Source organism: Arachis duranensis, chromosome 5 (genome assembly GCF_000817695.3).
Source record: "Arachis duranensis cultivar V14167 chromosome 5, aradu.V14167.gnm2.J7QH, whole genome shotgun sequence".
Lineage (NCBI taxonomy): Eukaryota > Viridiplantae > Streptophyta > Magnoliopsida > Fabales > Fabaceae > Arachis > Arachis duranensis.
Genome location: NC_029776.3, coordinates 105,809,292 through 105,830,909, shown reverse-complemented (window position 1 = coordinate 105,830,909; position 21,618 = coordinate 105,809,292). Strand labels below are relative to the sequence as shown.

The window sequence follows — 21,618 nt, the reverse complement described above, 5'->3', positions numbered from 1 at the left end:
CATATAGTTGGGGTAGTGCCGTGCTCTGTTGGTTGTATAGAGGCATGTGCCTAGCGACTGATTATAACGTCGAGGGAATGTCTGATTGTCATACACTGTTGATGTCTTGGATATACTTCAGGCTTCCTTTCTGGGCACCGGACGTGACGAGCCCATACATGTTTCCGTTAACTACAACGTAATAAGTTTTCTTCCATATGTTCTGTATTTGTGCTTTGTGTTCTTATTTCCTCTGCGTAATTTTTTAAATGTGGTTATAATTTCATTCTGTTCTTTCGCAGGTGGGCGGACAAGAGAGGAAAGAATGACTGCACCGAGCAACGCTTACAAAGGCATCGGCTTAGGTTGGACAATTTGAAGGTGGATGAGGTAACTATTCCTATTGCATCACTCTCGCATGATATTGTTTTGTCCCATGAAGTTTAGTCTACCTGTGTAAATGACATTTTGATTTGGTAGTTTGTGTGGATGCCGTACAGGGATGCACGTATTTTGTCGAGGGTGCCTGCGGACTTTCTTGGTGCTCCGCATGGGGATTTCTATACGGCGGTCGTGCCACTTATTCTGTTCCGCTGGATCGAGATTGTTAACATCGATAGAGTCATGCGGCAATTTGGCGACAAACAAGGTCCACCGAACCCTCCATTAAACATAGACACCTTCCATCGCCAGTCGGCTCGCAACGACGATGGATGGTGGCCCATCCGCCTGTAGACATGGTTTGAAGTATGGGCAAACAGACGGACTGTATCATATCGGCTAGAGATTGATAGGCCAGATACCTTGCATCCCAGTCATGATTATTACAGGTGGTATTGCTCGAGAACAAAGAGGTTTCTGTCACCCCTGGAGGCCTTCCATGATCCCCGAGGAGATGATATTCCGCGAGGGGCTCCGGCAGAGTACGGTAGAGGCCCAGTCGTTCAGCTACCAGCAGTTCCGCAGGACAAGAGACACCATCGTTCCCGCCGTGGAAGACATCAGGCTGTCGAAGCTGATGAGATGCAGGTCCCAGACTCTCCAGTTCCGGATCCAGGTAAGGTTAATGTTTGGAGTCAGCAGGATCATCCACCGGTGGAAGTGAATTTCCCTGGAGATGTCTACTGCCCGCAGCCGTTCATCGTAGAGGACCCCTTTCAGTCATCCACGGTCCATCAGTATATGCCTTACAATAGTACCTACGAGGAGGGTAGTTCATCGCAGAGGGGCGGTACACAGGACCTGATTGACTCTATGGATCGAGTTGGTTGGACAAACTTTTCATCTTTATTTGATGGCCTAGATCAATTCATTCCTTCTCAGGCATCACCACGCACACCCACCGACTTAGGACTTGCACTTCGACCGTCTGATTCAGGTAGTCACCCCCTGTCGGAAGGAGGAGATCTGTTTTTGTAGGTGACACAGCCAGATCCCAGATGTGCCTGTTCGAGCCATCGTTGTTAGAGGGCCGTCGCTTATCATATGCGGGGGCTGATGATGTAGGGGAGGAGGCACAGCCAGGACATCCCCGCCGCGACACTCGAGCACCTTCATGTGGTACAGGTGGGAGGTTGTGACATGCTGGACACCATCACTAGTTCACGTTATGGTTTTAAGGTTATTTGTTATCGTCCGATGGTTGTATTTTCCCTTCGTTTGTACTTTATTATGTTTTATAGTGTCGTATTTCGTGGTTGTAACTTTTTTACGGTTATCTGTGTTGTGATGTATTAAATTCAGTGTTGTTAATGTTCATGTAGTACTGGTTGCAAATTTGTGTGATCATTTGACAAGAAAAGGAAATATTGCATTCATCTTTTTAATTCTAAAACATATCACATCACACCGACTAAAGACGAGAATTTAAATAAATTGAAAATAAAACAACACTCAATATCCGACCCAGCCACGCCGCTAAGTGCCAGTGACATGAGGACAATGTCTCCTAGTATGCCCTGATTGCCTGCAAATTCCACATCGCTTTCCCGGTCCAGGCTCTACGTCGTCCATCTCATTCCGAATTCTTGTCGACACAGGTCGGCCATCCATCGATCGTCGCAGGTGGGGATTAGGACGGAGAAGTTGTCCTTCGTGGGGTGGCCACACTTCCTCATCAGGCAATGGGGGAAACTCCATCTGATATACCCGGAAAACATTTTCGACCCGGTACACATCATCGACATATGATTGCCAATCAAGCCTAGCATGGGCACATGGGTAGTGCAATGCCTGGAAGTAGCCGCAGTTACACCGTCTTTGCTGGAGGTATACTCTGAATCTGGATTGAGACCCTACGCCGGCTATCTCATCGACAGTGAAGATCGATGTCGCCCTGTCGTGTGATATGACAAGCATCTGCATGATTCCCTCCCTGTTGGCAAGTATTGCCTTTTGCAAGAACTGTGAGAACATCTGGCCACATGCAACCTGTGCTTCTGCCTGCCGACCCTTCTGGACAAACAATGCATTTAAACGGTGGTACGTGGACTTCACAATTGCACACACTGGAAGGTTATGAGTGCCCTTCATCACGGAGTTGATACACTCAGAAAGATTCGTTGTCATGTGACCATATCGGCGCCCCTTATCGCGGTGTTGGAGCCATTTCGGTGGCTCTAACCCTCTTATCCAAGCCATAATTGCTGGGGACGTGGCTGGATCCTCCGCGCTGATTAACTCTAGGTAGTAATGTGCCTGCTCTTGGGTCTTCGAGTATGCAGCGCTAACAAGATGTCTTTTGGCTTCTTTACTCTTGAAGTTTGTTGCGAAATTGGACGCAATGTGTCGGACACAGTAAACATTGTGTTCCCAAAATGCGCATATGATATGCGGCTTTTTTTACCTAAATGCGCATCTAAAAAACATTAATTCCCAAAATGCGCATGGCTGGAAATCTTTCTGTAAATGCGCATTGCCATTTTGTGTCCTCTGCCCGTGAAATGGAAATGAACTCCATTTCAATTATGGTGCCCACGAAATGGGCATTCCATGTCATGCTAACCACACACGAAATGGATATCCCATTTCCAAGAGGGCAGCAGCGAAATGGAAGGAGGAATTCACGGCAGGCATCAGTGAAATGGGTGTACGGCTGAGTTCAGAATCCATGTCTCCTGTACCGCACACAAAATGTCAGAAATTTGTGTGTACTGCACACGAATTGGGACAACGGCTAGGCTATAAAAGCCCTTCGCCAGTAGAAGTAAACCCACATTTCTCACTCTCACTTCTTCTACCCTTCTTTCTTCTCCGAAAATTCCACTCTCACAGGAGCTACTTTCACTAATTTTTGGGTGTCATAATGGCATCTGAATATATTTATGTCATTATATATCCCAATGGTGAAATTTCGTATATAGGTGAGGGAGTGACCTTTATGTGTGACGACCCACTTTGGATAATGATTTCTCCACAGTCGTGTCTGCAACAACTTAAAAATATGATTCTGATGAACACTGGGTAGATTGGAAAAAAGGAGATCAATACGCTCATTTACAGGATGCCCGTTGCTGTAGCTAATTCGTTTACATATCAGAAGATGCATATTAAATCTGACCAGCACGTGTCGATGATGTTTTCATATCATCGTAGCATCAGAAGCATCTATTCGATGGAACTCTGCGTGAAGCTCCAAGATGTGGGGGGCAGCTCATCTAGTTCGAATAACGTGGAGGAAATGCGAAATTCCGGTGCTGGTGAAGGCATTCCATTTTTGGACATAGGTAGGGGTCGTAGTCCGTCCTTTAATGCCTTCGTGGCCCCCGCCCAGAATATAAAAATACCTGACCGACGACCCTTCCCGAATGTCCATGTTGCATATTCGGAAGGAATGGCCGACGGGTTGGCTGACTCATCTGAGGAAGACGAGATTGAGAATGATAGTGGAGAGGAAGCAGAGGTTGTTCCGGAAACCCAACCGGTTCAGGGCGAAAGGGTCATCCCAAGTGTTGTTGAACCGATCAATGTTGCAAGGGTCGGAGCTCTTTCCATCGGCACCCCCGACCATTACCTGCACCTCAGTCTTGGTCCAATGAACTCGACAAATGCAGAGGACATACCCAGTAACTATGATTTGACAGGTGAAATGGAGCTAGAGGTTGGCCTGAAATTCCTGACTAAGGATGCAGCAATGCTTGCTGTTAAGAACTACAACATACGTCGAAGTGCGAAATTCAAAGTAGTGGAGTCAGATCATACCAGGTATGTTTGTCGGTGCAAACTTTTTGGTGACCAATGTTCCTGGATGGTGAGGGTTGCGAAGACGAGGGCGTCCAGATTTTGGGAAGTTCGAAAATACCAAGGGCCTCACACTTGTTTGGCGTCCGAGACTTCGCAAGATCATGCTCAACTGGATTCAAATGTCATATGCCAGCACATAAACGATTTGCATAAAAGTGTTGCAGGAGTCCGTGGAATCGGCATACGGATACAAGGTGTTTTACAAAAAGGTTTGGCTAGCGAAGCAAAAGGCAATAGCGAGAATCTATGGATACTGTGATGATTCTTATAACCAGTTAGAGAGATACTTCAATGCGTTGCAAACCTTTGTTCCAGGTAAGCCTATCTATTGGATTGCATACTAGTTTTGTAATAGTTTTCATGCTCTTACGAATTTGGCATTTCGTCATAGGGACAATTGCTGACCTACAAACCCGACCATACTACGTGGACAACACCCTCGATCGTGAAAGCGTCATGTTTCATCAAGTATTCTGGTCATTCCCATCGTGTGTCAAGGCATTCAAGCACTGCAAACCTCTAGTTTCGGTTGATGGAACACACCTGTATGGTAAGTACACGGGTACCTTGTTGATGGGAATAGCACAGGACGGAAACAACAACATTCTTCCCATAGCTTTCGCGCTAGTGGAACGGGAGAATACAGATGCATGGTACTTCTTTCTGACCAACTTAAGGAGACATGTGGCTACGCAACCAGATGTTCCACTGATCTTTGACAGGCATGTGGCCATAAAGGCTGCGTTGGAGCGAGAGGGTTGTGGCTGGGAACACAATGTTTACTGTGTCCGACACATTGCGTCCAATTTCGCAACAAACTTCAAGAGTAAAGAAGCCAAAAGACATCTTGTTAGCGCTGCATACTCGAAGACCCAAGAGCAGGCACAGTACTACCTAGAGTTAATCAGCGCAGAGGATCCAGCCACGTCCCCAGCAATTATGGCTTGGATAAGAGGGTTAGAGCCACCGAAATGGCTCCAACACCGCGATGAGGGGCGCCGATATGGTCACATGACAACGAACCTTTCTGAGTGTATCAACTCTGTGATGAAGGGCACTCGTAACCTTCCGGTGTGTGCAATTGTGAAGTCCACATACCACCGTTTAAATGCATTGTTTGTCCAGAAGGGTCGGCAGGCAGAAGCACAGGTTGCATGTGGCCAGATGTTCTCACAGTTCTTGCAAAAGGCAATACTTGCCAACAGGGAGGGAATCACGCAGGTGCTTGTCATATCACACGACAGGGCGACATCGATCTTCACCGTCGATGAGATAGCCGGCGTAGTGTCACGGCCTTGGACTAAAAATTTACCGTGACAGTAGGGTCTCAATCCAGATTCAGAGTATACCTCCAGCAAAGACGGTGTGACTGCGGCTACTTCCAGGCATTACACTACCCATGTGCCCACGCGCTTGCAACATGTGCCCATGCTAGGCTTGATTGGCAGTCATATGTCGATGATGTGTACCGGGTCGAAAATGTTTTCCGGGTATATCAGATGGAGTTTCCCCCATTGCCTGATGAGGAAGTGTGGCCACCCCACGAAGGATAACTTCTGCGTCCTAATCCCCACCTGCGACGATCGATGGATGGCCGACCTGTGTCGACAAGAATTCGGAATGAGATGGACGACGTAGAGCCTGGACCGGGAAAGCGATGTGGAATTTGCAGGCAATCAGGGCATACTAGGAGCATTGTCCTCATGTCACTGGCACTTAGCGGCGTGGCTGGAACGGATATTGAGTGTTGTTTTATTTTCAATTTATTTAAATTCTCGTCTTTAGTCGGTGTGATGTGATATGTTTTAGAATTAAAGAGATGAATGCAATATTTCCTTTTCTTGTCAAATGATCACACAAATTTGCAACCAGTACTACGTGAACATTAACAACACTGAATTTAATACATCACAACACAGATAACCGTAAAAAAGTTACAACCACGAAATACGACACCATAAAACATAATAAAGTACAAACGAAGGGAAAATACAACCATCGGACGATAACAAATAACCTTAAAACCATAACGTGAACTAGTGATGGTGTCCAGCATGTCCCAACCTCCCACCTGTACCACATGAAGGTGCTCGAGTGTCGCGGCGGGGATGTCCTGGCTGTGCCTCCTCCCCTACATCATCAGCCCCCGCATATGATAAGCGACGGCCCTCTAACAACGATGGCTCGAACAGGCACATCTGGGATCTGGCCATGTCACCTACAGAAACATATCTCCTCCTTCCGACAGGGGGTGACTACCTGAATCAGACGGTCGAAGTGCAAGTCCTAAGTCTGTGGGTGTGCGTGGTGATGCCTGAGAAGGAATGAATTGATCTAGGCCATCAAATAAAGATGAAAAGTTTGTCCAACCAACTCGATCCATAGAGTCAATCAGGTCCTGTGTACCGCCCCTCTGCGATGAACTACCCTCCTCGTAGGTACTATTGTAAGGCATATACTGATGGACCGTGGATGACTGAAAGGGGTCCTCTGCGATGAACGGCTGCGGGCAGTAGACATCTCCAGGGAAATTCACTTCCACCGGTGGATGATCCTGCTGACTCCAAACATTAACCTGACCTGGATCCGGAACTGGAGAGTCTGGGACCTGCATCTCATCAGCTTCGACAGCCTGATGTCTTCCACGGCGGGAACGATGGCGTCTCCTGTCTTGCGGAACTGCTAGTAGCTGAACGACTGGGCCTCTACCGTACTCTGCCAGAGCCCCTCGCGGAATATCATCTCCTCGGGGATCAAGGAAGGCCTCCGGAGGTGACAGAAACCTCTTTGTTCTCGAGCAATACCACCTGTAATAATCATGACTGGGATGCAAGGTATTTGCCCTATCAATCTCTAGCCGATATGATACAGTCCGTCTGTTTGCCCATACTTCAAACCATGTCTGCAGGCGGATGGGCCACCATCCATCGTCGTTGCGAGCCGACTGGCGATGGAAGGTGTCTATGTTTAATGGAGGGTTCGGTGGACTTTGTTTGCCGCCAAATTGCCGCATGACTCTATCGATGTTAACAATCTCGATCCAGTGGAACAGAATAAGTGGCACGACCGCCATATAGAAATCCCCATGCAGAGCACCAAGAAAGTCCGCAGGCACCCTCGACAAAATACGTGCATCCCTGTACGGCATCCACACAAACTACCAAATCAAAATGTCATTTACATAGGTAGACTAAATTTCATGGGACAAAACAATATCATGCGAGAGTGATGCAACGGGAATAGTTACCTCATCCACCTTCAAATTGTCCAACCTAAGCCGATGCCTTTGTAAGCGTTGCTCGGTGCAGTCATTCTTTCCTCTCTTGCCCGCCCACCTGCGAAAGAACAGAATGAAATTATAACCACATTTAAAAAATTACACAGAGGAAACAAGAACACAAAGCACAAATGCAGAACATATGGAAGAAAACTTATTACGTTGTAGCTAACGAAAACGTGTATGGGCTCGTCACGTCCGGTGCCCAGAAAGGAAGCTTGAAGTATATCCAAGACATCAACAGTGTATGACAACCAGACATTCCCTCGACGTTATAATCAGTCGCTAGGCACATGCCTCTATACAACCAACAGAGCACGGCACTACCCCAACTATATGTACTAATGGCTTCATAGTTTGCCAAGAGAGGAAGATAACGTACGTGAACCGTGTTGTTCGCTTTGTCAGGAAGTAAAACGCCACCCAATAAATACATAATGTAACAACGTGCATACCGTACGAGGGCCTCATCGGGAGAGTCAAGAGACATCTGTTGTAGTCTACTCCTGAGCCATTTCAGTTTTATGTTATACTTTGTGGTCCCAACATGTCCGTCAGGAACTTCTCCAAGGAGTTTCTCACACCATTGCCAAATATCTCTCTGGTGGAACTTACTCCATGACCTCAGAGTGCCGCTGACCGGTTCACCGTCGATTGGTAACCCCACCTGCATGGCAACATCCTCCAAAGTGATAGTACACTCACCCCATGGGAGGTGGAATGTATGGGTCTCAGGACGCCATCTCTCCACAAGAGCGCTAATCATTGGGTTGTCGTACTCAAAACGCTTTATCAGAGACGCATAATAGAAGCCGGCTCTTCTTAGATACGGCTCCAGCATCTGCCTCCTAATCTCCATACTCGGATCTGCTTCGTCTACAGAGAAAACATCGACCAGCGTGCCATGCGGAGTCAAGACTCGTGCCGGCTGAAATTGAAATAGATCAAAACACAATTATATAGTTTAAAATAATTATTTAAATTATTAACAAATCTTTTTTTTGTAATTAAGAAAAATAAACTCACCTTAACATGTAAATGAGCCGAAATGTGAAATTCATCCAACCTATTAAGATTTTCTTCCACATTAATTCCACTTCCACTCATTTTTTTAATAATTAAATTACTCCTCAACTTCTCTTTTTTTTCACCGAAGCAACCCACTACTTCACTTCTCCTTTTTTTACCTTCTCTCTGGTCCCCTCCCCTCCCACAACCTCCTTTTATATGCTTCAAACTCACAACCCAACAATAAATTGCCTCACTTTCACCCAATGCATGCTCGTACGGAAACTGCAATTGCTGCTTTGACTGTCCCCCCCCCATTTCGTGCCTGCCACACTTGAGGATGGCCATTTCGTGTGTGCCTCCCATGAAATGCCCAACTCGTGGATGACACACTTGATTTGGTCCATTTCGTGTGTGCCATAAGTGAAGTCCCCCATTTCGTGCTTGCCATGCGTGTAATGGTCCAATTCGTGGACACCAAGCTTGACATGCTGCATTTCCTTTGTGCCAGGAACGAAATGGTTTGTGTCAGTGCCATGATCCCATTTCGTGGACACCCTCCTTGATGTGTATACCATTTCCATTTCGTGGTTACTCCTTGCGAGTTGGGGGTGCGCATTTGCAGAAACATTTTCATCCATGCGCATTTTGGGAATTAAAGTTATCTCCATGCGTATTTACGTAAAAAAGCCGAGGATTTAATGCCACCACTGCTTTGCTTCACTAGTGTTGCTCTTATTGTTGTCAGAAAACGCTGGAGCTTCAAAATTTGCCGGTAACACTGTCTTGCCACTGTTCTGGTTTAACTTCTTCCCTTGTTCTATTCCATTTTCACCTTATCTATATCCCCATTTCGTTTTTCTGCTTTGCTCTTGTTCTGATTTATTTTCTATTTCTATTCTGTTTTGGATTTTCAGAACTATATTTGTATTTGTCTTTTTATTCGATCTGAATCTACTGGATTTGCCTGGTGCTGTTGCCATTGTTGCTACCGTAAGAATTGAAGTTGATGCCATTGCTCCAATCCAAATTCTGCGCTCTTTCGTAACCTTTACTTTGACACTCCGGATTTTATCTCTTCAGTCCGTTGGGACCACGTTGTGAGAAGGCTTTACATTTATAATTGTTTGATTGGGCATCTATAATTATTTTAACATATATCTATTATGAACTTTGAATTATACTCACTATATTTGCCTTGAACGATTTTAAATTGATTAGAATAATAGATTTATTAGAATTTAATAATTCATTTTTATGAAGTTTATACTTTCGGAACCATAAATGAGACCATATATATTTTTGATGAAGTTTTACATTATTCCAAAATGTTTGATGTTTGATTTTACTTGAATATCTGTTTTTGAATCATTGAAGTATTTATTGGTATTCACTTACTTTAAAGATTGTGAAACATGTTTGAAATTTCTTATGATTGAAAAAGTATGATTGAAAAATTATTTCTGATGAGAAAATATTATCTGATTTGATTTGATCCGATACCTTATATATTTGAAAGATTAGGGATTTATTGTATTTGAAACTATATGTTTTGAATTGGTTTGGGAGGCTCGTATTAGAAAACCGTAGTTAACGGCGGTTATGACGTTAACCTAGATGCATCTGACTCAGACCTCAGCCAGCAGGGGCGTTGCTAGCCTAACGTGTAGGCCACACGTTGGATCTGTTATTCTATACGGACACACTAGAGGAAAGGGCTACTCATAGAGGTGGAGCCGTCCAAGTGTGGACTTTTGATTTGATTTCTGTATGAGAACTTCCTTATTGATTCACTTATAATTATCAACTACTATTTTCTAATTAAAATTACTTTGATAATAATGCTTATATATATTGTCTTATGTAGATTATAGATGTATTGTCTAGTCACTAAGTTGTAAAACTCACCCCATTTTTTTAAAAATATTTTTCAGGAACAAATACTTGACTATGTGAGACTTTCTATTCAAGAGTAACGATCTGCACTGAGTGCCTAATCTTTATCGAGTTCCTAGATGTATATGCTCCATATGTCATAGACAGGATCCAACTATTTTTTAATTATCTTAATTTTGTTATAAGTGTATAATTATTTATTTTAGAATTTGTATAATATTTGTAACTTTCTTATTCAACTTATATTTGAGTCGGTTAAATTTGTTAGGGGACTATTTCCCTGAGTGTCAATTATAGCTTATTTTAGACTGTGACAATAAATTTTCTAGAACTAAGATAAAATAATATAATTTAGTAAAATAAATAAAATTCACATATTCAAGCCATTTTAGAAAAGTAAGATTCAAAATATGTGATCAACGGAAATTAAATCAACCATTATTAGGTAGTCGGAAATTTTATTCCTAAAATAGTTCTATTTCTATTTGTCTTATTTAATTTTTATTAATATATTTAAAATAAATTTAAATTATTTGGATTGATTTTTTATTATCTTCTAAATATTATTGATATATATTCCTAATACGTGCATATACAAATCTATATGTTTTTTTTAAAGAAAATTGAGCAGTGTTGATTTAAATGTAAAGCAAACAAAAAAAAAAGAGGAGAGAATGCTAATTATCACCTAACATTTCTCTTACTTTAAATTAACTATAACAAAACTTAAAAATTAGAATTAATAAGCACGTGTATATTAATCTATCCACTCAATTTAAAAAAAAAATGATATATTGATATTTAATTAAATATTGTCAAAATATATAACATTGATTCTTATGATCTTTTATATTATTACTACTATAAGAAAACGTCAATTAAGAATTACTACTTATCTTCATCTGTAGGTAACATCACGATCTAAGAAAATGTAAACTTTTTTTGAAGGATGACTTGGACTTTAGACTTTATATAATGACGATAAGATGGCTTTATAATATGTGTGATTCATTTAATTTATGTATCGATTTTCCATGTTTTCTCCAAATTATTTGTCAATATTATCTCAAATAATTCTTGTACAGTTTTTTCTTTTTTTTTTGTTTTATTATCGCTCTTAATCATTTTCTCTTTTTTACTATTTTATTTTTCAGTTCCCGCACTTTCTCTTTGTGTAGGTACATCTATACATAAAACAAATAAAAAATGAATACAAATATAATTTTTTTGTTAATTTGATAGAAATCATAAATCACCTCAAAATTAGAAAGTAGAATCTAATTCAAAGACTTGGAATATGGATATATTTTGTACTACTTTTGATGCTCAATAGAAAATTATGTAGACAAGGCACGACAAATGAATTAGAATGTTGAATTTTGGATGCGAAGACTTGGAAGTATCGTTAGTTAGTTGTTGGGGTTTAGTGTTTTGGCACAAATTAAAGTATATAGTATTATGTGTATGTGGTGAATTTAAGTCTGTTTGTCTTTGTAATGCTAGTCTCATTTTAGGTGGGCGATGGGCTCTTCTTTTAGAAAATTATGATCTACGTATTATATAGACATAATTTGTTTTTATTCCAATATTCTTAACACATTTATTATGTTAGAAAATTATGTTGACAAGTCATATCAACTTAAATTGCAAAGTTGAAAGTTTTTGGAAGACTTGGAATTGTTAGTAGTTAGTGTGTGATTAGACTAGAGAGTTTGCAAATTAGAATATGAATCAATTCGATCATACAAATTAATCAAATCAAATTGAGGTGATGCTAATATGATTTGAGGTTGTTGGATAGTTTTACTTCAAAGGGGAATATATAATTGAATAAAATAGTTTATTTGGATGATGATGGTATTTTCTAACAAATACGCGTATGTATGAGTTTCTTTTTATTTCTTTAACATTAACAGAACCAGTTGCAGTGTTACCTTTTCGTATTAAATTTGCAATCCTTAGCTTGTTTATAAAGTAAAATGATATATAGTCTGTGAATGATGTCGGTGTCGCAAATTGTTGGTTGGTATTAGTGTTATTGATCTGACCACTATAACTTGACGACTACAAACTATAATTTAGAAATTAAGTCAAAAGAATATTAGAATTGTCATGATTCGCAAATTACTAACACATGATTCGGCCGTTATATCTATAATTTGGCCGTTATAATTTAGTTCATTCTGTATTACTCAATAACTACCACCTATTATTCGAAAAACAAGTTTTTATCCATTATTTATAACTCGACCAATGAAACCTGTATCTCGATCCAAAGAAGTTATAACTCAAAAATACGATAACACTTAGCACAGCGATATGAGGACTCTATTACACACTATCACCAACAACTCAATGAAACAATAAAAATAGATACTGATAATATTACGGTAACCACCACATTGTGATTCTCATCACAACTGTAGTTTATGATTCGTTAACCAAGTATATTTAAAATGTTTAGTCTCTTTTCAGTTTATATAAGATAACATTAGATCAAGATAAAAGGAATCTGAAAATCTAATACTCACTTAAGATATAACATATAAAACCACCTTCTTGAATCTAGTACCCAATTTTATTTATTCTGGGTTCTTGAATCCACTTTTCACACCTTTCTACATCACTGTTATGTTAAATGTATATCCAGAAGAAGCAAAACCATAAATCTCAAAATAAGTATTATTGTACCAAGATATGAGATTAGTAGTTTCAGTTGTGTTTATGCTCTTTGGACATGGTAGTAAAATTCTGTAGACATGTTGGAATTTCATTTGATAAGTTATTCCTCGAAAGATTCAACAGTTGAATTTTCTCCATGTAACAGATATGTGTAAAAAGATTTTCAGAGAAACTATTTCCTAACATGCTCAGAACTATCAACTTCTGTAGATTTTCACCGATCCAAGAAGGAATTGGACCAGATAACAAATTTTCACTGACATCCAACAAAAATAAACTGGTGCAGTTCTTTAGAGCAGAAGGTAGTTTGCCAATGAATCTATTACTTCGTAAGACCAAAGCTTCCAATTTGACAAGCATGGATGGTGGAACCTTCCCTGTTAAGTTATTATTACTTAGATCAAGAAACAATAGCGAGCTTACAGATTTCCAACAATCAAGCAATGAACCCTTCAATTGATTGTTTGATAAATCTAGAGTGCCTATAGCTAAAATAAAGTGTATGTATTCTAGTTCTTTAATATCGCTTTTATTGAGTTAATACTCTTTCGCTATTGATTGAGAAATTAAATTAAGTAAGATGCTATATTAATTAAAATAAATAATGATATTTTGAGTATAAGAACAAAGTTATTCTCATTAGGACTCTTATTGTTGTATCTCTTGTGTAGTATGAGTTCCATTCTCAAATTTTGGTGAATCGAAAATTGTGTCTTTTTTGTTGTTGATTTAGAAGCACTTACTGAAAAAAAATTGATTTTAAAACAAATTTTTATGATTTAAAATGGACACCAATTTTTAAAATAAAAAAATCGGTTTATCCTAATTTAGTACGTGAGTTTTATGCAAATTTAATTTTTCATGAGGGTGAATTCTATTCTTATGTTAAAAGTACTCATCTTATTCTGAGTCATGAAATTATCTTTGTTGCCGTGGAATATGAGGATGAGGGGGTCATAGCCTTCATGTCAGGAAAATTAGATCACCATGTTGGTATTTTCCTTTAAGATGCTCTGACTCGTGTGTGCGAACATTTTTCTTCTCTGGATGGTACTACTTTATCTTATAAGACTCTCGGTCCTATTCAAGCCCTGTTGCATCGGATCATTACTCATGTCATCATGCCACAGTGACTCTTATCAAAGGGTAACAGTTTGTGATACTCTTGTGTTATATGTCATTCTAACTTCTGCCCCTATATGTTTTGTGTATCTCATGATTAGGCATATGTGGGATTGTGTTCGAAGTGACAAAAAATATAATTTGTCTTATGACATGTTTTTGACATGTATTTTTGAGCACTTCAATGTTGATCTCAGTAATGAGCTGGTAAAGAATAGGGTTTCAATGATCAAAAGTGGGGGTGTACCTAAATCGGCCAAAGAAAAAAAGGTTAAAGGTTCAAAAGTATCTGTGCTTTCTAAAAGCGAAGATGAAAGTCTTTCCTCTGCTGAGACTTCTGATAAATCTCGGTTCTCCGAAATGGTAAATGATGTCCTCACAAAATTCTCCAACATGTCCAATCTGATGGTTAAATCATATAAGTATTTTAAAAAGCAAACTTTTGAGAATGAAAAATTTTGGACAAAGTGGCATGAACGGGTGAATTTTCTTATTAAGCATTTGGAGTCGGTTGACAAGGACACGACCAATTTCGAAGGAGAAGAAGACTATCTTGAATCTGATGCCAGCCTGTCTGATGCCTAAAATTTATTCTCTAATGCTTTTATTTATGGACATACTTCTTTTTGCTATATTTGAACTTATTTTCAATTAAACTATTTTCTATTTGGACGACGGTAACTAATTAACTTTGACACTGTTTATGTTTTAAATATTATGAACTACATTGCTTTCCTCTATTTTGTTTGCAGGTATCCCTCCTTGATGACAAAAAAAGAAGAATCAATAAAGGATTGAATTGAAAACATTTTTGTTTTTCAAAAATAGGCTGTCCTGTTTTGATATTGGTTGCCCTGCTTTAAACAAAAGGGGGGAGAAAAAAGAAGGGATAAATTAAAAATTGGGACTTCCTTGTTTTGATTCATTGTACTCTGTTTTTTAGATCTGTTTTGATATGCTCTGCTCTGCTTTCATACACTGATTTGGTTTATTGTATTGAGCATTTTGTGTTAGTGAATTAATTTCTATTTTAAGCTTTGATTATATTGATTTGCTCAAGCATATATGAGATGTTTAGATTATGAAATTAAAATATTTGATGAGCATATTCTTATGAAAAATTGGTTTGATTTTTAAAAAGTTCCATTGTTTAAATTTTTCTTGATCTTTGGGAACCTGTTAGAGCTTGTATACAATATTTGCTTTCTTAAATATGTTGTAAAATAGGCATACATTAAGAGGGAGCTCACTGAAAGGGGAAGAGATTTTTTTTAAATCTTCAAAGAGAAGTTTTCTATTCTAAATCCTTTCAATTCAGTTTTAATAATGTTTGTCATTAAGGGAAAGATTGTTGAGTTTGAAAAACTTATATTTGAAATGATGATCAAACATTATTAAAATATATATTACAAAATTAAAAATATTATTAAAAGCTTACTTAATTAATTTTCAATTGGTTCTTTGATGTTTTTTTTTTCAAGTGTGCAGGAAGCAAATTAATTTTCTATTGGGCCAAAACTACACAAGTCTAAATAGATCATTAAAAAAAATTTAATCTTGGACAAAATTAATTCTAATATTAGTGGCTGAATATTGAAAAATAAAGATATCCAAAGTGGCCCATATCACAAGCCCATGATGAAATCAAAATTGATGAATCAAAAAAAGGAATCCAAGGACTTCAAAGCATGCATTTAATTACATTGAAAGCCTTATACGTTACTTTTGGTCTTGAAAAATGGAAGAGAGATTTCAATTGAGTTGAATGTGCTTTGAATGCTTCCTTCGAAAGTTTTCTCTCTCTTCTCTCTCCTCTCTCCTGCTTTCAGTTACGTCCATCAACATCAACAAAGAAGAAGATAGAAGAAGATATCAAAAAAGGCTATGAAGAAGAAAGCCTAAAGAGGATCTTTGCTACAGAAGAAAATATTTTGGAAGATGGTTTCAAGATTTTAATGCCAAGAAAAGAAACAATCTGCCTCGGTGAAGAAGCAAATCTAAGTTGAAAAAGTTTAGTTCCACTTTTGTTCATCAAAGAAGAAAGATAGCCGTTATGCTACATGTAGGAAGAAGCTAAAATGGAAGGCAAGAAGCTGTCTTAGGTCAGGAGCTCATCAAAGGTCCGAAACCTTTCTTGGAGTCAAAGACAAGATCAAGGGTTCAGATTGAAGGAGCTTGATGAAAAAGATTGAGAAAGATGAGGTAAGCTTACATGCATCAGCCTCGGTTCTCTCATCTCTTTCTGTTGAAGCCGCTGCTACTCGTTGATAGGAGAAGAAGTTGTTGGGTTAGGGTTTCAACCTTGGAAGCTTCCCTTCTATATTAAAGGTGAACGACCAAGGGTTGAGATCAATGAGAGAAAGTGAAAGTACAGAGTTCTCATAGCTACCCGAATTTTTTGAGTTCTTCTCCTTTAATGATGTTTATTTTGTTTTCTTTTTCTTAGTATTGTTTGTGTGAGTCTCATGGTAAAAGGCAAACATGGTGAGGTTTGTAAGGAAAAGCTAGTGAGAGGTAAAAGACAGTGAGCAATATTGGAGATAAAGCTGTAGATGTCTCAGAGTTTCTTTGTACACATCTATCTGTTGTGTTTCATGATTCTGTGAGAATTCCCTTGCAAGTTAGGTTAGCACTTTGTGATTGAAAGCTTGGTTTTGAGTCCTAGTCAAATTCAGATTGGGTGTAGAATCTGGATTTGTCTCAGATAGAAATGGGTAGTTCCTAGAGAGAAATTAGTGTTTGTAATGTTGTAAAAATATAGTGAAATTTTATCATTATTGTAGGAGACTAGATGTAGGCCACATTGTACATAGTGGCTCAACCAGGATATATTTGGTGTTAATTCTTCTTCCCTACTCTTTTCTCTGTTTCTGTTAATCAAGAGACGAAAATAAAAGTGTCTTTCAACTCGGTACGAGACAAAAACAAAAGTGTCTCTCGACTCGAATATTTTACAAAAAAAAATTAAGATTTAACTACTCCTTTTCTTAGCCACTAATTACAATCAATATATATTGTTAAGATTTTTCATTGTACTAGTAGAGTCCTTTTCTTTTTTCCACTATTTGAGAGAAAGAGAAAGATATTTAATGAATACATATATCATTAGTGCTTTCTCATAAAAATATCTATCAATTATTAATGTATTATAGTAATTAAAGACTTCTTTTTGTAATACCCGTCAATAACTATGTTTTTCAAAGAATTATGATCATCTATATATATATGAACATCATTTATTCCTATTTCCTATATATGTTTTATTCATTAGAAAATAAGCCACGACAGTTTAGAATGGTTGAACCCCTTAACTTGGTGCAAAGACTTGGAAATATATATTGTTAATTAGTTGTTAGTGTTTAGTGTTTAGTGCTTACTCGCACAAAGTATATATCTGTATGTATATGTGGTTAATCTAAACACTCTTGTCTTTGTAATGCTAATCTTATTTTAGTTGGGCTTTTTAGAAAATTATGATCTATATAATATATGGACTTAGACACTTAATTTGTTTTTATCTTCCATATTTCTAACTCATTTAATCCGTTAGAAAATTATTGATAAGTTACATCAAATTAAATTGAAAAGATGAATCTTGTAGAATGAAAGACTTGGAATTGTTAGTAGTTAGTAGTGTTTAAACTAGTTTATAAATTAGAGTGTGTATCACCTTGATGTTATAAAATTGATTTTGATTAAAATTGCGGTGATACTAATATGATTTAAGCTTGGGTAGTTTTATTTTAAAAGTGACTATAAAAAAATAATTTTTCATATTGTATTTTGTTTAGAATTTAATTTGATATACTTCCAATGTAAAATAATTCTACATATACATCCGATTATGTAATGTCACGGTAACAAAAATATCTAATTTTTGTATTAATCACGTGAATAATCACCGATAAAACACATATATTTGAACGATAACAAAAAATATTTTACACCATTAGCACATCAAAATCTTTTTTTTTTAATTTCAATGGATTACTAAAAAAATAAAAATATGCCGATTTTAGCACTCCCTTGTTGGTTTGGGTGTATATCATTGTTTGCTTCTTGTGGCGTGGAATCATGGTCATAGACTTTTGGTGGAGCTAATTAATGGACTCAGCCACTACAGTTTCTATCGTCAAGGATCATCCTCTAATTAACTATCCTTACATAGCTATTATCTCTTTCATGATTTGTTAGCGCGTCAATAGAGAGGTTTCACAATTTGAATGTGTATAGTGGGATGAATAGGACGCATTATGAAATGTTTTTGGAAGAACTACTAAGTCGAAATTATTTCTAGAAATATATTTTGTGGTTTTTAATGTTAAAAGTTTAATGTAATCTTATATCTTAATAAATATTTTAATTTATTATCTTATTTATGTATAATTTGATCATTTCAGAATTTAAAATAGCTTTATCATTTATCAAATAATATTATTTTTGCTTATCATTATGTTAAAAGCAACTTCAACTTTACATTATTTTATATATCAAACATAACTGAACCAATAATTTTTGAAGTATAAACAATACTAAATCAGCGGCAGTGTTTTGCTTAGCTTGAGCATTTAGAGTGTTTAATCTACAAAAAAAAAAGGGCTTATAGTTAGGTTTTCTTGATTAAGTTTTTCATCAAAATTAAATATTTATTATGGATTATTTGAAGGTTTATGCAAATGGAATGTAACCCTCTCTTGTAAGCGGTAGAAAAAGGGGAAGAGGGATCAAAGTTGTGAAGTCAAATAAAATCTTTAATTAACGATAACCTTTTGTTGATTGAAATTTTTTGAAGGAAAAAACAATCCTAGACGCACAAAAAACTATACAAGAGATTGAGAGATACAAGGTAAGAGTAATATTATATAACTAATTTTTTTCGATCAATATATATCAATTAACATTTTAAAAAGAGTAAATTATTGTTTTTGTTCCCAACATTTGGGTTAAGTATTAAAGTTGTTCATAACGTTTCAATCGTTCTATTTAAATTTCTAACGTTTTAAAATTGACTCAATGTTGTCTTGCCGTTAAGGATCTGTTAACAGAATTGACAGCAAAACAAAATTGAGACAATTTTAAAACGTTAGAGACTTATGATGAATTTGAAAAACTCCAAATTAAATTAGTGATGATCAAACATTATTAATATAACTAATTACAAAATTATTAATTTGATTTTAATTCATATGTGCTAATTAATAATTTTGTTACTTGCAAATTTTGTTTTGGGTCGAAAAATACCAAGCCCAATAAAAAGATAAAATTCAGCCTTATACAAAAATGTTTAATACATTGGCTGAATCATTGATATGTTAATTGGGTTAGAAAATTGTTAAACAAGCCCAATTGAAATCCTTGTTATAAGACCAAAAATTTGGTCCGAATTGAAAACAAGGAAGAAAAGGAAAATGCTTGATTGAATTCGGTTACCCACTCATTTGGGTCATGTAATTCAAATTTTTATTAACTTGGATTTAATACAAGCATTAAAAACATAAAAAAAAAGAAAAATTGATTTGATGGCCTTTAATGATGACACACGCCACTTAGCAAAAGGGAAGTAAAATTAATTTATTTTAATTCCTTTATTAAAATCACATTGAAAGTTTTCTCTCTTCTCTCTCCTTTCTCTCATCACTTTCGGTCATGTCACAGAGAGAAATAGAAGAAGCAAATCATCAGAAATTAGCTACTGTAGCAGTGGAGCTACAAGCAAGGAAGAAGCCATAGTGATGATGGCATCAAGAAAAAGAAAATTCAAAGTATGGTGTGGCTGAGATCTTTACCACAAAAGGTAAGATGTGGTGAAGTAATCTCAAACTCTCCATACCAAAAAATGGAAGAAATCCACTTCGGTCAGAGAAAGAAGATCCTTGGAGACATGACTCGTCTCTACTTTAGATCAACCACCACAGGAGGTAGCTACTGTAGCTATGTGGAGGAAGAGGCAGAAGTTAGAGCAGATGGAGCTGGCATCATCAAGAACTCATCAAGGGTTAGGAATCCTTCTTGACTCCAAGATGGAAGGCCCGAATTGATGAAGAATGGTGTGAAGGAATGACACAGATGTAATTGCATGTTGGATTTTACATTTAGCTTCCTCTCCTCTCTCTCTGACCGAACCGGTTTTGTTTGAAGAAGAAGATTAGCTCGGTTCAACAGTTTCAACATTGGAGGCTTCCCCTTCTATAAATAAGGGAGAACAGTTAGGGCTTGAAGCAAGGAGAAAAGAGTGAAAGCATATAGTTCTCATAACTTTCCAAACTAACAGAAGTTCTTCTCCTTCAATGTTTTTTATTTTGTATTTTTCTATTTAATTTTGTCTGTCTTGAGTCTCATGGAAAAAGGCAAATAGTGAGGTTTGTAAGAAAAAGTCATAGAGCGGAAAAAGGCAGAGTGCACAAAATTAAAAGAAAAAATCATAGATGTTCTTAGAGGTCCTTTCTGTGTTGTGTTTCATGATTCTGTGGGAATTCCCTTACAAGTTGAAAGCTTAGTGGGTCACCAAGTCAAGTTTAGGATTGGAGTTAGATTCTGGACTTGTCTCGGATAGGAAAGGTAGTTCCTAGGGAGAATTGATGTATGTAATCATGATTATAGTGAAATTTCATCATTGTTGTGATGGAAATTAGATGTAGGCTGCATTGCACTTAGCAGCTGAACCAGGATACATCTTGGTGTGATTTTCTCTCTCTTCTACTCCATTTCTGATTTGGCTGGTTACGAGACAAAAAGAAAAAGTCTCTTAACTAGGCACGAGACAAAAAAAGAAATATCTCCTCAAGTGTTCTAAAAGGACAGCAAGTGTTATTAAGCGAAAAATGGGCTAAGATTCAATCCTCCTTCTCTTAGCCACTGATAAACCATCAACTTAAATAGGACGAAAATATTGGGAATAAAAATGATACTTAGAAATAAATTTTAGTTTTATCCTTTAATAATATCATTTTTTGCTGTGCATAATATTCAATTATTTTTTAATCACATCTAAGTAAATTATACTTAATCACATTACTTTCATTCTAAATAAAATTTTTATATTATTATAATAACTTATAACATTAAGTGTAAATAGGGGTGGCAGCGGGGCGGGTAGGGTGGGTTTTTGCTCTACCTGATGCCGCGCCGCCGTACAACAACCCGTATAGAACCCGTCCCGCTTTAACCCGCGAGTAGTAAAACATTGAACCCTAACCCGTCCCTATAATTATTAAAATCCAATAAATAAAATAAATTTTCAAAATTTATATAACCATCATTACATACATGACATAAAAGTAAAAATTTAAATATGATACAATATTATTAATCATTTACTAATTATTTTACATATATTATACATATTATATATTAAAATTATATATATTCTATATATAGCGGGGCGGGTAGGGGCATGTATTACCTAAATCCGA

The 21,618-nt window shown here is 37.3% G+C and overlaps 1 protein-coding gene across 1 annotated transcript; it reads left to right on the top strand.

Moving 5' to 3' along the window:
- The first annotated feature begins 3,481 nt into the window (after positions 1–3,481).
- On the top strand, positions 3,482–5,538 carry LOC107490832 (uncharacterized). Its single transcript, XM_016111650.1, has 3 exons — positions 3,482–4,228; positions 4,386–4,536; positions 4,613–5,538. The coding sequence occupies exons 1-3, from the start codon at positions 3,482–3,484 to the stop codon at positions 5,536–5,538; spliced, it is 1,824 nt and encodes a 607-aa protein (XP_015967136.1).
- The last annotated feature ends 16,080 nt before the right edge of the window (positions 5,539–21,618 follow it).

What these genes read in the sequence shown, in the direction of transcription:
- LOC107490832 (XM_016111650.1), top strand. Translation starts at nt 3,482, where the DNA reads ATGCCCGTTGCTGTAGCTAATTCGTTTACATATCAGAAGATGCATATT. An exon ending in GTGACCAATGTTCCTGGATG is followed by an intron (nt 4,229 to 4,385) that starts GTGAGGGTTGCG and finishes AAAGTGTTGCAG; the next exon opens with GAGTCCGTGGAATCGGCATA. An exon ending in GTTGCAAACCTTTGTTCCAG is followed by an intron (nt 4,537 to 4,612) that starts GTAAGCCTATCT and finishes ATTTCGTCATAG; the next exon opens with GGACAATTGCTGACCTACAA.